The sequence below is a fragment of the Sceloporus occidentalis genome, unplaced genomic scaffold, assembly GCF_023333645.1.
Source record: "Sceloporus occidentalis isolate IW3139 unplaced genomic scaffold, rSceOcc1.0.p SCAF_94, whole genome shotgun sequence".
NCBI classification, from domain to species: domain Eukaryota; kingdom Metazoa; phylum Chordata; class Lepidosauria; order Squamata; family Phrynosomatidae; genus Sceloporus; species Sceloporus occidentalis.
Genome location: NW_028317074.1, coordinates 330,121 through 346,934, shown reverse-complemented (window position 1 = coordinate 346,934; position 16,814 = coordinate 330,121). Strand labels below are relative to the sequence as shown.

The window sequence follows — 16,814 nt, the reverse complement described above, 5'->3', positions numbered from 1 at the left end:
AGGGATTACCAGTAACAAAACAGTAATGTACATCTTCCTCTCCATAAGCACGTGACAATAAAAGTCACACACATAAAAATGGGTAGCACCTCAAACAAGGGAATAGGTAAAACAGATTGTCATAGTAACATGTATCACATTATTTTCTCACAATAATACTCCTGTGTAGACATAAGTGGAAAATGAGGAGTTACAGTCTCTCAAGACTTTCTATGCATGCAAGGTGTTTGCAGCTGGCTGGGGCAGCCATTGTAGATTCAAATAAACTCCAGAACTGTTCCTAGACGTTTAACATCAGTTGTGATGCGCAGGGTTGGCCCCTCGAACACAGTTCCACAAATGCCAGCTTATATTTATCGAATAAATATTGATATCGTCGGTACACATGTATCCCGGCGATCATCATAATGATAAGTCAGCATATGCTTTGTCGTTGAGGGACGGACATCGCGAAATCTCACATCTGAATCATTCTAGGTTGTGCTTCCTTGTGCCACAAAGCGAGGAGACTTCTGACCGATTGCCGTCAAGCACCACTGGCTACTACCTGCTTTCCATGTTCTGTATCTGGAGGCCGAGAGACGTAAAGTTGGCCAGAAGCTCTGTCACTTCATCTACCTGAAGACAAAATAAGGGAAAGGGCAGCTTAATGTTAACAGGACACATAATCTATGCACTAACACATAGCAAACCATTTCAGCACAACAATTTCACATGGAAATATAAAAAGCGTGATTGAAAACACAAGCCAAGTGTTTAGAAGCCTCTCCGTTACTAGCAAGCACGTCACACATAAAATGGTTAAAAAGAGGGGGTTTGTCATATGAGGAAGCATGAGACTAGCCGTCTCGTGTAAACACTGGCAACGTGAATGCTTATGCGGTTTGTACATACCCAACAATTACTTTTTCAGTCAAACAAAACAAAACATGATAATGGTAGCTATAATGTGCTGCTAAAAACGTCACATCATTCTGAGGAGTCGGTGGGAAGTGCTACCGTATTCTAAAACAGATCTTTCAGAATTTTTGCCGCACTCCATGTTTATTTGCCTGTTTGTAGGTCGCTTTTCGTTTGTCTCACTTATAAACATTATGAGACTGCTTCACAGCTCAACGATTAAAATCAAATAAACGACTTAAGGTAAGTTAATAAGGAATAAATGTTCCTTAATATTATTTAGCATTCAATCTCCGCCTATGTTGCCAGATTGGGATAGTATGTGGGTATTTTTGCAGCTTTTCTTCACGTATCCCGCATTAATTACCTGCTCCTTGGTGCTAGTCCTCTGCAGCCTAGAGCAGATCTGGTCCAGCTGCTCCGTCTGTTCCTGCTGCCCCAACTTCTCCAAGTATTCCCGCAACATTTGAATTATCTAGGTATTAAAATGACAACGACAATCAGCCCGGTTTTATTGAAAATAGTTATATTAGTTATATTTATATACATTGGTATGATTAATATTTCTTTAAAAAACATACTATATCCTAGTTATATAGTGTGTGTTTAGAACCATTTTACTTTATGACAGGGCAATAAGATCTGGAAGCCTGGAATTACATCTGCCACACATCTGTAATTTTTTGCTAGTCGTTTGTTCGTTTGATTACAGACGTTTTGTTCCAAACAACCCTGGATAGCCCAACATACTGTAAATACGAGATTATATACACATATATATATATATATATATATATATATATATATATGCAATAACTACATATATAACAAATGAAAAGAAGTCCAATTTCAAGCATTTTCTAAATAAATCTTTTAATTGTGCTATAACTGCATTTGCTGTCACTTCTGTGTTGTGCGCACCCTGGAATCAGCTTCAGAAAGGGAGTCAAAAATAAAAGGTGTAAGTAGCTATAGTGGCTAATAAGTGGTAAAATTGTCTTATAAATAACTTCTAAATCTCAAAACTATTACACTAAGAAAAAAGAGCATAGTTTATGAAGGTGAACTAAGAGAAAGTGCTCTGTGGCGTTAGGTATACTTAAAAAAAAAAAAAAAAGTTTTTTCACTCACCTGCTTAACTTCCAGTCTCAGAGATTCTAAACTCTGTGACTTCCCATCCTGTAGTATATTCAGCTTTGATTTAGCGAGATGTAATGGGGTCCGCCCTGCTCGGTCTAATGCATCCACTCTGGCTCCTTCAACAAGGGGAAAACTATGTTATGTACTTAGAAGGGTGTTGCAGACAAGTTGACAGAATCCTCCCAAACACGGGTGACCACATCGACCATGTTTTCCAGGACATGTTGCTGACCTTCCCAGATAAAATTCTGCCCTGCAGTATGTGGGATGTATAGACATGGACGGGAACCAATTAGTCAGTTATACATCCCCCCCCACACTGCAGAGCAGCATTTTATCTGGGGCGGTCAGCAATATGTCAGATTTATATGTCCTGGAAAATATGACCAACATGGTCACCCTACCCCCAAACACAAGGAAACTTACCTCCACGGAGAAGAGTCGTGATTACTGGTACATGGCTGGTACAAGCAGCTGTGGAAAGAATGGCAATTAATATGATGCAATATCCTGGTGGAATAACACACACACGCATATATATTTCTTATTGTACCTAAATGCAATGGTGTGTTTCCCAGTCCGTCTCTTTGGTTTGGGTCAGCCCCATGGTCCAGGAGCAATCTTACTAAAAATAAAAGTAGACATCTTTATCAGTCCAGTGTATTATAGAATATATTTTACATCAACATGTTATGAAATACAAGGGATTGACAGTTTTACAGCAACTCTAAATTGAGATGTTAGTGAAACACATAAGCAAAACGAGCCCTTTCACAAAAAACAGTCTTTTACAATTACTGTATCATAAAAATACATTCCGTAGTGAATGGTTTGTAAGACCCGATTAAATCTATATGGTTATGCATGAATTTTTGGTATAATGTTCTTTTAGATATATAAAAGCTTCACTCATCAAATCTATTTTACCAATCTGGTCGTTCCCATTGCAAGATGCAAAATGAAGGGCCGTTCGGCCTTTATCATCCGCTGCGCAGGGATCCGCACCCTCATCAAGCAAACGTTGGACTTAGAAAAAGGGAAGAAAGCAACAGAGTAAATGATAAGACACACAGGGAACCGATGCAATCTCCTCCGTATAAGTTACATATATACTATATAGACATTAATACACACCTGTATCCAAATCATTGCCATTAGCCGCTTCCCGTAACTTCCGCAGAGCTGGGGACAGAGAAAACATTTGGGAAATAAGCCATGTTATCCTTCCGGTCTTCGCTCCATTACCGAGCGAGTAAAGTTATGCATGTACATCATATGATCAATGGCCTGTAATTAGCATGTCATCAGATATTAAAGTCTTGCAGAAAGTCGCCATCAAAAACATCAGCATCAGTAACTGGATTCCACCAAGGGCTAAGGGGTGAAAAAATGGGGGCTGGTGAAAAGGCCAGTGACTTGGTGTCAGCGATGCCCAATACATCAGGTATTTTCTTTATACTATTTAACATTTATATATGAAAAGGTGTGGATATTATGAAGGATGCCATAAATGGAGATAAAAACAACACATTTAGCACCGTGACCCAGAATTACATGAAATTAGTGCCCAGCATTCCTAAACTACACGTTCGGACGGCTTTATACATCCAGATTCAATGACGTGTGTCACATCCTTACCGTAAATCTCTTTACCCAATGGGCTGGGGCGGAGACGGTGCTGTCGGTGAGTTTTCACGCGACCTACAGAGCCCCTCCGCGGTTTGTCCGGCTCCTCCCATAACGCTCTCAATAGTTCGGGCACCACCGACAAGCATAACTCCCCGCCTGTGGCCCCGGGCCCCAGCTCCGAGGACATGGTGTTTTTGCTTTGCTCACTCAGCTCCATTCGTCCCACCACAGGCTCCAATGAAACCTCAAGGCCCTCGTTGTCACGGTAACGAAAGTCACAGCCAACCACAAAACCGAGAGCGGAAGCTGCGCCTAGAGCGCAAGGCCATTTAACCAATAGAATATGAGAACCTGAGCGCTCTTTAAGCACGCCCACCCCATTACCCCCGCTTTCTCGCCTTACACAGGTATACTGACAGCGGCAATCGTTGGCTGTCAGCGCAGGCCGTGTCAGGCCATTTGCTGTCAGAGCTTATTTGGTGTATTCGCGGGAAAAGTGACGCACAGAAAAGGAACATGAGCCCTGGTCATGGTCATGCTAGCATGCAAGGGAAGGGAATGATATGGCTACACAGCATGCTGAATAACTGTAATGGTGGCCAGGTTCCCTCTGTAAGCAGCCATTCATTAACATAAATACTCCAGGGCGTTGTGAACTAATTGCTTCCTTTATTATTTTGTATTTATAGCTTATTACGCTAGGTTATATTTTTACAATACATTCGAAGGTAGATTTAAGGCAAGGGCAGTCTGTTCTGCAGCGGGCCATTAGATTAGAAATATGTATTTGTGCGTGCCGCGTTCATTTTTCTTTGAGAGAAAATATGACCCAACCTGCCCACAATTCATGATTATATTATTGCTCTTTCGATTCTGACGCTCCGTATGAGCACAGCGTGGACTGTGATTTGGTACTGAAAACACAAACATTAACCACTAAAATGTCTTTGGTGCGATCGCAGCATTGAAGGGGTTAATGCTACGCAATTGGGCAGCAGGGGAGGGTCAGGGCTAGTCCAAGGAAGCCACTGTCAAGGAGGCCACTGCTGCTGAGCCCCTTCAAGTATCAAACAGGAAGTATATATATACATCTGCATTGTCCTCAGTCGGGCTGAATTTGGCCCACGGGCTGCATGTTCGACACCCCTGGACTAAGACAAATACACTAGGTAAAGGGGGCCATTCTGGCAAATTTACATCCTATCAGGGCCGGATTAACGTAGGGGCTGATGGAGCTGCTGCTCCAGGTCCCTACCTGAAAATAGGCCCAATCAGGACCAGACTGACTGGGCCTATGTATGGCCGAAGCAACCACCAGAGCCGTCTTTAACGCATGGCAAAATGGGCAGCTGCCCCTTTAGGCTGCAGCAACTGTGGAGGGTCACAACTGCAAATGGGCCCTGGTAACCTACGCCTTCGCTTTTGGGGCCAAAGACAGGGTGTTTTGGGGGAAAGATGCCACAGGGAGGCTGTTTGTGGGCAAAAATGCCATAGGGAGGCTGTTTGGGGGCAAAAATGCCATAGGCAAGCTGTTTGGGGACAGATTTTTACTTATCCAGCAATAAAACACTTATACTTCAGAGGACAAAACTTTCCAGGCCCAGAAATCAGTGACCAGAAAAGTAAAGACATTGTGTGATTTAATCTTTTCCAATCTGCGTATTTTATTGAAAGGATTAATCGCACTAAATTGTGGCTTCAGGCGTCCCGTGTATGATGACTTTTTTTTTGTGTATTGATTACTCCCAATCCCATCACATAAGATTCTATCTTGTACTATTTGCCTAGCACTGATGTTCTCTTTATCCAGTACACATGGATGCCAAGGAGTTAAGATTCTGTCTATTCTATTTTATTTATTTCCATAAAAAGGCCCACCAAAATCCTCAGCATCAGGCCCATGATGCTCTTAATCTGGCATAGTTGTGTCCATCATTTGGGTTTTCAATCCTGGAAGGATGACAAAATCACAAGCCCAAACAAATGTGTTGTGTGCCACACTTTAGCCACTTGGCAACCATAGTTTATGCTTTGATTGACTGTATATTTAAGATACCAAATATACACAAACCATATGCCTTAACATTCACAGGATATCTTATAGTCTTCCTGCAGGTGGAGAAGCTGGCCGGATGATCTACAAAGGCGCTGAAGAGCTAGTCAGGAGTGGGCTGATGAAGATCAGATCACTCCGATAGAAGGGACCTAATCATTATGATAGCCACATAATGTCCCCCTCCCACAAGTGACAGCTGTCAGAGAGAGATAGGTCATCCAAAGTAAAAAAATAACACACAAATTATGAATAAAAACATTTTAGTTTTTAATACATTACAAATAAAAAAAATATTGCAACCTGATCAATTATTAGCGACACATTAGGTCTCACTGGTCTAATCCTGTCACAAGTGAATTTTATGATAAATTATGCATATTGAATTTTAAGCAGGTTGGACAATACTTTCTGATGAAGTTGCCCAGCCACTGCCCATACACATTTCGGATGAAATTGCCTGCTGCAATACCTCGTGCTAGTTTCTCCAATTATAGATTAAAAACGCATATAATAAAGGAAGGGAGCAGTAAACTGACGTGTGAAATAATGCTCATGTGCTATACATCTGGTCTCAAAACTAACATCACAACAAAGAGGATCTGGATATTAAAGAAAAATGAGACACTTTGGAGGTATGCAGTGAGCACACATACAACTCTTTCTCTCATGTGTGTATATATATGCTTTTATTTGTACTTCATATACTTTAACTAGTTGCTGACCAGCACATAAAAAGCCCTTCACTATGTGGGATGCGCTTGTGATAGGCATCCGTCTGTCATACTGCAGAGTTCTACAAAACACGTCCAGTTTTAAAGAGGCTTGCTTTAAATGGACGGCATAAACCAACCCACGTGTCCTGTGTATTATTATACTCTTTTCTCATATATTATTAACCGCTAGTGCATGCAAATGACACCAGGGATCCAGCCAGCCGCACATGTGCTTCCCTTTTGGTCGCACTTTTCCTTAACCAACCAGCTTCAGAGTAACAAAGGAATTGTCGGTATTCACAACTGCTATAGCGATGGTGATTGGACGACTTCACTGCCGGAAGTGATGTGAAAGAACAACGCCGGATGTGCAGCTCTCTTTTCCTCCTCCTCTGCTTTTGCTGTGTGCTGTTGTTACCGGTGAACGATCTCCGGTTTGTGCTGCAGCATCATGTCTTTTCCTACCGAAGAATATGATGCGAGTGTAAGTTGTTGAACTATTATATAGATGTTGTGATTGCTTTCGAGCCCATTTTAGACGCAAAATGATGTTCCTTTAGTGGATATGAATGATCGGCAGAAGCGATGGGTTGGCTTCTGGGAAATTTACAGTATAACAATATCTTAGCTGAACATCTGGCGAAAAGAGCTCGATAATAAGCGATCAACTTAGTTTATGGGAGGTTTGGTGTATATCGAGGACGCAAGATAAAAAAAACATTGTGGGGGGGCCCTGCCGTGTGTATATTCTATAAACGTCCCAGTTGAAATACGCATCTGGCGACCATTTCTAGAGTCTCACTTTATGCCAAACCATTTCTTCAGATCAATAGTTCTGTTTTGTCTATAAATACACATGTATGTAAATGCAGATGTGGATTTATACCCAAAAGGTAGCATTAAAGATTTTTTTTTAAAGAAAATACGTTTTTTTAAATAAACTGTAGTGCACTTACACTGTAGTTTGTAGTTTGTTAAAATGCCTGATAGATTTGTATAAGGGATTTAACTATGCTGTGTTCTTTGTAGACTTCTTACGATCCGTATACTTACCAGGCGGACTATGATATGCACACAGGTATGTCTCAGGTTTTTAATACATTTAAGTTGCGTCCAATTATTTTCCTTAGTTGGCGTTTAAGGTAATCATGTTCGTAGTGTGTTCTGTTATTTTAGCATATTTTATTTAAGTACCCCAATGGACTGTTCAAGCAATTTACTATGTTTCCCAAGTGAAATGTTGGTATCGAGCAGGATTGGCAGATATCTGAAAATTGGGGTGACAAAAGGAGTCTGTTGCCATGGAAACTGAGAGGCTATTGAGTGTTTTATCTCTTAGAGATTACACTTTCAGTGGAAATAAGAAAATGGCAAATCTGTTAAACATGGCGGCTCAATCTGTGGTAGTTTAAAATAAAAGATTCTTTTTCCCTCGCTTTGGGTAAAGATCTGGCCTTCCATGTAAGAAAAAACTATTCACTCTTAAGCCCTATAGCGAGTCTCACTGAAATGACTTATTCCTTTTTTGAAGGAGACCCCAAGCAAGATCTAGCATATGAGCGTCAATATGAGCAGCAGACTTACCAAGTCATACCTGAAGTGATTAAGAACTTCATTCAGTACTTCCATAAGACCGTCTCTGACCTCATTGACCAGAAGGTATACGAGCTGCAGGCTAGCAGAGTGTCCAGTGATTTGATTGACCAGAAGGTCTACGAGATTCAAGACATCTATGAGAACAGGTGAGTGTTATAGCCCCGATCTTCATAGTTGACACACATTCCAGCTGCTTTCATTCATTCATCCAAAAATCCTTATGTTGAAAAATAAGTTTGTGGGAGTCAGTGTAGATGAGGAAATAGAAGGGAGTAGAGTGACTATCTATATACTGACAATTTGGAAAAACTACTTTATATCTACTATATGCTAATACACTTTAGACATGCACACATGTGTAATCTAATTGTCGTGTGTGTGTCTGTGTACTATGTTTTGTTAAAATCGACCACTAACAAAAACAAACTTTCTACAGCTGGACTAAACTGACCGAGCGTTTCTTCAAAAATTCTCCCTGGCCTGAGGCAGAAGCCATTGCCCCACAGGTTGGAAATGGTGAGTTGAGTTCCATAGAGGTCATACCAGGGTAAAAGTGAACCCATTTAGGAGACAACATGGGGCTTTAATCCGTCTACGCTATGAAAGGAGGTAACAGATAGAAAATGATCGGCCAGTTAATCGGTCAGGTCCCTGTTGGGAAATATTTGGTTCTCCCTTAAGTGCATGAACTCTGCTGTGTTCTTTAACTCATGGAAGCCTCTTGGTGCCATGTACTCAATAACTGAGTCAAGGGTGCTCGGATACTGCGCACACGCACATGCGCTAAAAGCTTAGACTTTCGTCCAGTTTATTCTCCTTGGTTGCCGACATCAGCAGTGGGGGAGGAAGGTGGCCTCTTTAACATCACCAGCCATCTGGTCACTACTAGGTGACTAGACTTCCCCTTAACTGAGACATTAAGTTTATACAACCGGCTGCATCACAATTATTCACACTCTGAATAATTTATATATTTGTTTAAATAAATCATCTGGTAAGCCAACAATACAAACAATGCTTATATGTACCGGCAATATAAGGGGATTGCATTGCATGATGTGTCCAATCATTACAGGGTTACTGAAAATATGAAGTGTAAATGTGTTTTTAGAATCAGTACTTTCTCTGATTATTTCCAGATGCCGTGTTCCTGATCCTGTACAAAGAACTTTACTACAGGCACATATATGCAAAAGTCAGCGTAAGTATCCAAAGCGCTAGATACATTTGGAAATTAGTTTGAGTGTTTGTTGAGCCCGGGTTAACTTTTTAATATCTTTATAGATATATGGGTTTATAGCTCCATACATGTCATGTAAATAAATCTGTGTTAAAAATGTAAGAAATAAAGATGTATTTTCCAAGTAAACATCCAGAGAAATGTATATCTCCAAAATGCTTTTTTTCTGAAAAAAAACATGGAATTTGACTGCTGATAAGAACTATTCAGCCCATTTAGTCATCCCATTTTTCCCGAGAGAGGCCCAGGTCTTAATCAGTCCTTCATCTTGTATTAGATTCAGGATAACTTTACTCTTATCCTATGCGTTTAAATTCCATTTGCAGTATTAGCCTCTACCACATCTGGTGGGATATTGATTTATCTATTAACCTCTCCATAAATTAAAACGTCCTTACGTTAAAAAAACATCTGAAACAAAATTTGTTGTCCGAGGCCCACATTCCCTCTCTCCCACTTTCATTCTCATTCCATGTCTCCCTACTTTCTCTGCCTCCATGTCTAGCAGCTCCGCTTCTTCTCTACTTCATCTTCTTGTTCTTTTGTCTTCCCTCTTCTTTCTTCGTCCGCTTCTCCGCAGACGTGACCTCCCACTGAACTTCTGCAAAATGGCGGAGCTTCCTGTAACATCCGATTGGGCTTTTGTTTTCAGTGTAAATCATTAGGAATGCTTTGGGCCTCGAACCCCTCATACACAATCATTACATTTTTTGGGTGTGCAAGTATGTTTTGCTGCACTTTTCTTGTTCTTCATGAATATATATATTTTTTTTTTATAGGGTGGACCAACGCTGGAGCAGCGCTTTGAATCTTATTACAATTACTGCAACCTGTTTAATTACATCCTCAGTAAGTATACAATATACTTTACACAATCAATGTTTTAAGGGCCTGCAGAGTTTGATTACAGACAAGTTAACTTGTGAACAAGATGTTTTAGTCCAGCAATACCCAACTCTGTATGTGGAGGCATTTATGGGTTTTTTTTTGTACACACGCTAACAACACAATGTAGTCTGGCACCTGGCCGACAGGAGTCCACTTGCTCGTATATGTATATAATATGTATTGTAATGTGTTTTCAGATGCAGATGGCCCAGCTCCCCTTGAACTACCGAACCAGTGGCTATGGGATATCATTGATGAATTTATATATCAGGTATGTGAAGTACTGTTTACCTTGTTTTGTACTGGAGCTACCTCACTAGCCTACATCATTAATCACACTACCTATGTTGTAACCCATCGCATCTTTTGTTCTCTTCTTGTCGCAGTTCCAGTCCTTCAGTCAGTACCGGTGCAAAACGGCTAAGAAGTCAGAAGAGGAGATTGAGTTTCTGCGCTCCAATCCTAAAATCTGGAATGTGCACAGCGTTCTTAATGTTCTGCACTCTCTGGTGGACAAATCCAACATCAACCGCCAGCTGGAGGTTTACACTAGTGGAGGTTAGACGGACTAAACATTCTAGATGTTTTTTTTGTTTTTTGGTTTTTTTTACACAATCTTGTAACATTTTGTATATAGATTTTTGTTTTTTTGGCAGAGTTTCTGGCGTCGTCTTTATGTAGCCCCTTGCAATTACTTTTCTGCCCCAAGACCAGAAACTTTGATTTTAAGTGTCCATACCATCAAGGGTCAGGTCACCCATTTTTTTGGCATCTACATATACTGATGTATACATGGTCTGTGTAGCTATCCAGAGATGAGCGACCTCGCTCTTGAAGATGGAACCTGTGTGATGTATGGATCCTTAAATTGAAATTGTCACTTTTTCCCCATATCTATTTTACAGTTCTACAGGCTTAATAAGCAGATTCACATAACCGATATATACCTATTAATAAAATGAGTCGGGGTCTGCATGATTATTCCTTCCCCTGAAGCACTAGCTCTCCTTAAGTTTCTGATTATTGCTTTGTTCATTCAGACTACTTGTCACGCAGACCAATGTTTTTGCTGGAGTGTAGCTTCTGTTCATATGGCTTCCAGCAGACAAATCTGCATGGATACTGGAAAGTGTATAATTTAATGGCTGTTTGTTTCAGGGGATCCTGAGAGCGTAGCTGGGGAATATGGACGTCACTCCCTCTACAAGATGCTTGGATACTTCAGCCTGGTCGGTCTGCTGCGACTGCACTCATTGCTTGGTGATTACTACCAAGCTATCAAGGTCCTGGAGAACATAGAGCTCAATAAAAAGGTATGGTGTTTTATCTTGCCTTGCTAAAAGGTGGTGGGGGGGCACAGCTCTAGCCCGTAATCAGTATCTTGAGCACAAGCATCTCATTTAAAAAGTTATTAAACTGATTGTTTTCAGACAAAGGTTACGCAGAATTCAAGTAGTGTATTTTTCCGTGCCTGTGCAAAGGACTTCTCCAACTATTAGCAGATTTACCAGTCATGGTGTATTAAGTGTGTTCATGTTGTTCCTAAACAGAGCATGTACTCCCGGGTTCCCGAGTGCCAGGTCACTACCTACTACTACGTGGGCTTTGCATACCTAATGATGCGAAGATATCAGGACGCTATACGTGTGTTTGCCAACATCCTGCTGTATATCCAGAGAACAAAAAGCATGTTCCAAAGGACTACATACAAATATGAGATGGTGAGAACCTCGCTGTTAGTGATTAGAAAAACCCTACTTTTCCCTCCATTTTAGATTTCTTTCACTACTGTTCGGTTTCCTCTCCGTTGGAGGGCAGGGCCAAGACTGTCTGACACCCTGTATCCCCAGTATCTAATACACACTCACACTATGCACTTTTACCTTGTGTTGATGCTGTCTTCATAGCTACTTGTACTGACCCTTTTCTCCTAGATTAACAAGCAGAACGAGCAGATGCATGCTCTTCTGGCCATAGCGCTCACCATGTACCCGATGAGAATTGATGAAAGCATCCACACTCAGCTGAGAGAGAAATATGGCGACAAGATGCTACGGATGCAGAAAGGGTAAGGGAATGGTGGCAATCACGCACGATTTTTAGCTGTTCTCAATGATATAATTTGAGAAGAAGACTATTGGATTTTGTATGTTAGTGTTGTCTGAGCGTTCTGCTAAAGTGAAACTGGATAACTTAGTATGTGTGTTTGTATGGACCTAGAATTGAGTTATCGCCATGACAACTAAACACTTAAGTTTTGTTTTGTTCATATATATATTTCTCCATAACGTAACCTTCTGTTTTTATGTGTTCAATTTTCAGTGTTCATGTGCTTTTTATTAGTTCTACTCACTTTTGTACAGTGGTATTTCTTATTTACGCAGTGCTTCATGCAGTAGATATATTCAAGGGGTACGACAAAACTAGAATTGACAAACTACGTCAAACGGATACATTAAAGAGGATCCTGCTTACAATCTAGGAGTGGGGGGTAGAGAAACATAAGATATGGGGGAGAGAGCACGGGGAGAAACATGTGGTGTAGAACAATTTAGCTAATTGAGGATAGTCGGTGGTGAAGAGATAAGAAATGAAAGTATAAATGGGTCAGGTGAAAAAGCGCACTCACTCGCGTTCGCTCTCCCTCGGAAAGTAGGAAGGAGTACAGAGTTGTGGAAAGATGGAGGAATGCATTCCAGGCTTTGAGAGGCTGTAGTAGAGTGTTACGTATAATGTTACAGAGGCAATAAGAGGGCAGATATGGGGTTATTAGAGCAGAAAAAACAAATCTAAGAGAACACTGGAATGGCAAAAATTAAGCCAAATAACAGAACCGTTACAGATGAATGTGGAGATCTCCTGATCCGACCCGTATACCTTTCTTTGCAGCGGTGTAGGTGTTTGCTTGGGGTTCAGCTGCAGGGTTGTTGCGGGAAGATGGAGGAAAGTGTTGCAGGTTTATTGGATGATGTGTACATATTTTACTTTTATTGCCTCCTTAATGTATAGCTAAAATTTTCATATTTTATTCCTAATATTTCCAGTATGGAATCTGAATGCCGGCACCTTGCCCTAATGTGGTCATATCTGTTACAGGGGGAATTGCTCAAGTTATTTTTCTTCACTGACCTTCAAACTCGTGCCTATGATACCCTCGAAGCTATACGTCCTCTCGTTTTATTATAGATGTCTGCTATATTCCACCTCCTGTTGGACATAAGTCTCCACCTGCCACATGGAATCTTTAGAGCAAACGAACACATTGATGGTGCCTGGGAAAGTAGTTTTTTACAGGAGCGAGGTGGACCTGCTCAGCCTGTTCTCAGTCCTCCTCTTATGTGGCCAGTAGTCTTGTTTTGCACCATAAATTCTTTGGATTGCAGAGATTTTTTTTCTCCCCATCTGGGAGTAGAAGTTTTAAACTATTAAAATAACTTGACTATTGCTTGCGAGTAGCCATGACCCCCCCCCCCCATCTCATTACGGATCAGGATTAAAGTTGCCCGGACTGGTGCCCTTTTGCCCTTCAGATACATGTAAATGTCAGCTCCTGACTTAAGCTTGCTATTTTGTTTTATGAGGAGAGGCTGTAGCAGGATTTGGAGATTTTATTTTTAAAATGTAATAACCGGGTATATCCTTAAGTAAATGGTGGATATAACACACTGAAGGGAACTTGGTAAAAAGGTAGATGGCATGGAAAATAACAGGCTGCCCGCTCATCCATTTAAATCGGGAGCTAAATTTTACTACCCTTTTCCCCCTCTTGTTTTTCTATAGCGATGCTCAGATCTATGAGGAGCTGTTCAATTACGCCTGTCCCAAGTTCCTGTCCCCAGTGGTCCCAAATTATGAAAATGTTCATCCCAACTACCACAAGGAACCTTACCTGCAGCAACTCAAAGTTTTTCTGGATGAAGTTCAACAGCAGGCCCAGCTTTCCACCATCCGTAGGTGAGCGGCAATCCACATCTACCAAATAGTTTGATGTTCTTCCTTGTTACAAACATTAAACCCGATTTGTGTTCCAGCTTCTTGAAACTCTACACAACTATGCCAGTGGCCAAACTGGCTGGCTTCTTGGATCTGCCTGAGCAAGAGTTCCGGATTCAACTGCTGGTCTTCAAACACAAGATGAAAAACTTGGTCTGGACCAGTGGAATCTCTGCTCTGGAGGGTGAATTCCAGTCTGCTTCAGAAGTAGATTTCTACATAGATAAGGTGACTCATTGTGATATTTCTTATAATGGACAAAATGATCTTTTGGTTTTCATGTACGTTAACTGAGGAAAACCTACAAAATACCAACATCTGATATGCAGAACTTTAAGTTTTTAGATGGCATTTTTCATGTCTAGAGAAGAATTCAGTATAAGGAATAGCTAAAAAACACAGTTGATTTGAAGACGTTGGTGATGCTTAGACATTGTATATAAACTATACAGAAAACTAGGGCTGCAACAACTAATCGATAATGAAAATCGGTGCCAACAAATTTCAATCGATTTTTTTCGATTATAAAATAAGGCTGGGAAATAAAAACAAGAAATGCATTTTTATCAGTTTTTTTTTATTCTGCTGTTTGTTTTTTTTACGTCCTACGTTACTTTTATTAAATTTTAAATAAATGAAAAATTTACATTTTTTTATCCGATTAATCGAAAAAATAATCGGCCAACTAATCGATTATGAAAATAATCGTTGCAGCCCTACAGAAAACGCCAGCATGTTTTTGTTGCCCCATAAATGCCTAGAGGTGTTTGACAACAGAATAATTTTACCCCCCTGCTTGTGTAGTTTGTGTAGCACATCTATATCATAACAAGCAATCAGTGTTTACGTGACAAAAGTCTGATTATTAACCTGTTTTGGTTTCTTAGCAATTAAACTATTGTGGCATTGCTTGGCCCTAAACTGAAAAGTTCCCCGGTTTTTAGTAATTTCAATCTGGTATAAGAGTATATTTAATTAAAGATAGCAGATTCCAGAACATCTGAAATCCTATGTTTGTAGTTCCATTGCACACTGAGTTTTACATCAGATTGTTTTTGCATTTAGGTAACTGTGTAACACAATGTTATCTGACTGTATTTAGAGTGTCAACAAATCGAATCAATAGGATTTGTGTGGAAATTGGGCCGGCCATTGTCTTAATCCATTAACCATAACATGAATAAAAACAATCTCTGCGCTCTGTTATAAAGACAATTGGGTTGCGAGAGAAAAGACAGACGGCCACCATTTATATGTGATGTCTTAACAGCTATTCCTGGGGTGGATCCATAAAAAATGCAAAGCCTCCATTTGATGCAGAATAAGTACACAAAGAATGTCTGATTCCTTCCCCTCTGTTAGGCGAGTTAGTGTCACCAGTTTTATGAAGCATTGTCTTTCACTGGGAAGCTTCTTCGTTGGTAACCATCTTATTACAGAATGATAAAAGTTAAAATAGCCATTACCTGACCATTGTATAGGTGTTTAAAGCTGGTCCAATGATTGACAACTTTAGATTTCTCTCTTTCAGGACATGATTCACATTGCTGATACCAAAGTAGCTCGGCGGTATGGGGACTTCTTCATTCGACAAATCCACAAATTTGAGGAGGTGAGGGCCAAGTAGTGACAAGTCAAATGGCTTAGAGCTCTCACTTTGGATGTTTGTTCTCCTTGTTTGTAAATCAGTTTGATAGTAGTTTAGTTTTGTAGATGGCAATAATAAATTCCTCTATACCTGGTATGCGTATAATCAGAGCAACTTGTGCCCATTTGTTTTCAGACAAATTTCATTTCCCGTCCTTTCTGTTTAGACGAAATTCGAAGTGCTTTTCACATTCGGAAACGAAATTCATTCTCATCCACACGCTTTGTCTCCCTACATTCTATGTCTCTGCTTCGTGTTCTCCTTTATTTTTTCTCTGTCTTCTCTGGTGATCTGTGTCTCCAGTGTTGGCCTGGCCCGGTGTAATAGTTCCGTGAGGGTGGAGCCTTGGCGCCCAACCTCTACCCTGATTGGGGGAATAGGGGAGGGGCTGTCTCTGGTGTCCAAAGGCTCCGCCCTGTTGTGGAAGTACTACACAAGGCCAGAATATTGCAGACTGATCAACGGATAAAGAATCATTTCTTTATTGTGAGAGAGAAAAATGGCAAAATGTAAACACAAAATTCCGCACTCTGCTTTTTTAGTTTGCTTCGTTGGGGCCCCTCCTCGTTTTTGGACATTTTGTGACAAAATTGGCAAATGCAAGCCTACTTGACGCCATTGCTTTGATTTGTAGTTTGTGTGCATATGTAATGAAAAGATTTAATAAAGTGGAAGAATCCTGATAGGGCAAAACTGTGGATTGGCTTTGCTTATAACTGTTCCCATTCTTCACAGTTGAACAAGACCCTCAAGAAGATGAGCCAGAAACCTTGAAGGCAGCAGCATTGAATAATATTTTATAAGAGCGGAAGGTGAATTTAAAGCGGTCAGCATCGGAGAGCCGATATCCAGAGACCTTAAAAACCTTTTAATAAAAATTAGCAAAATATCAAGAAACAGTGCGTTTATTTTTTGTGTCGATTACATACATTTACTGCTCCATCGCTGAAACAAAACTGCAGGACAAGTGGGACAAATATATTTAGTGGGGAAACCTATTCTTACCAGTCT

The 16,814-nt window shown here is 40.5% G+C and overlaps 2 protein-coding genes across 4 annotated transcripts; one reads left to right on the top strand and one right to left on the bottom strand.

Moving 5' to 3' along the window:
* Positions 1-543: 543 nt before the first annotated feature.
* LOC149284353 (ankyrin repeat domain-containing protein 54-like) lies at positions 544-3,886 on the bottom strand. The gene is made up of 8 exons (XM_089496784.1): positions 3,679-3,886; positions 3,175-3,222; positions 2,968-3,066; positions 2,594-2,665; positions 2,467-2,514; positions 2,032-2,156; positions 1,268-1,375; positions 544-618 (listed from the first exon to the last, which is right to left on the bottom strand). Exons 1-8 carry the CDS (start codon positions 3,884-3,886, stop codon positions 544-546), a joined length of 783 nt encoding a protein of 260 aa, XP_089352910.1.
* A 3,003-nt stretch (positions 3,887-6,889) lies between these two features.
* Positions 6,890-16,626, top strand: LOC149284352 (eukaryotic translation initiation factor 3 subunit L). Of its 3 annotated transcripts, none has more exons than XM_089496770.1 (15): positions 6,890-6,916; positions 7,468-7,516; positions 7,970-8,180; positions 8,471-8,550; positions 9,174-9,235; positions 10,054-10,123; positions 10,360-10,433; positions 10,549-10,720; positions 11,321-11,475; positions 11,713-11,883; positions 12,097-12,230; positions 13,943-14,116; positions 14,194-14,383; positions 15,687-15,767; positions 16,539-16,626. In XM_089496770.1, exons 1-15 carry the CDS (start codon positions 6,890-6,892, stop codon positions 16,575-16,577), a joined length of 1,689 nt encoding a protein of 562 aa, XP_089352896.1. In that variant the 3' UTR covers positions 16,578-16,626. The 3 variants fall into 3 exon arrangements, with proteins under 3 accessions (XP_089352896.1, XP_089352895.1, XP_089352897.1); XM_089496769.1 differs by having other exon boundaries at positions 6,890-6,922; XM_089496771.1 differs by lacking the exons at positions 10,054-10,123; positions 10,360-10,433 and having other exon boundaries at positions 6,890-6,922.
* Positions 16,627-16,814: the final 188 nt, after the last annotated feature.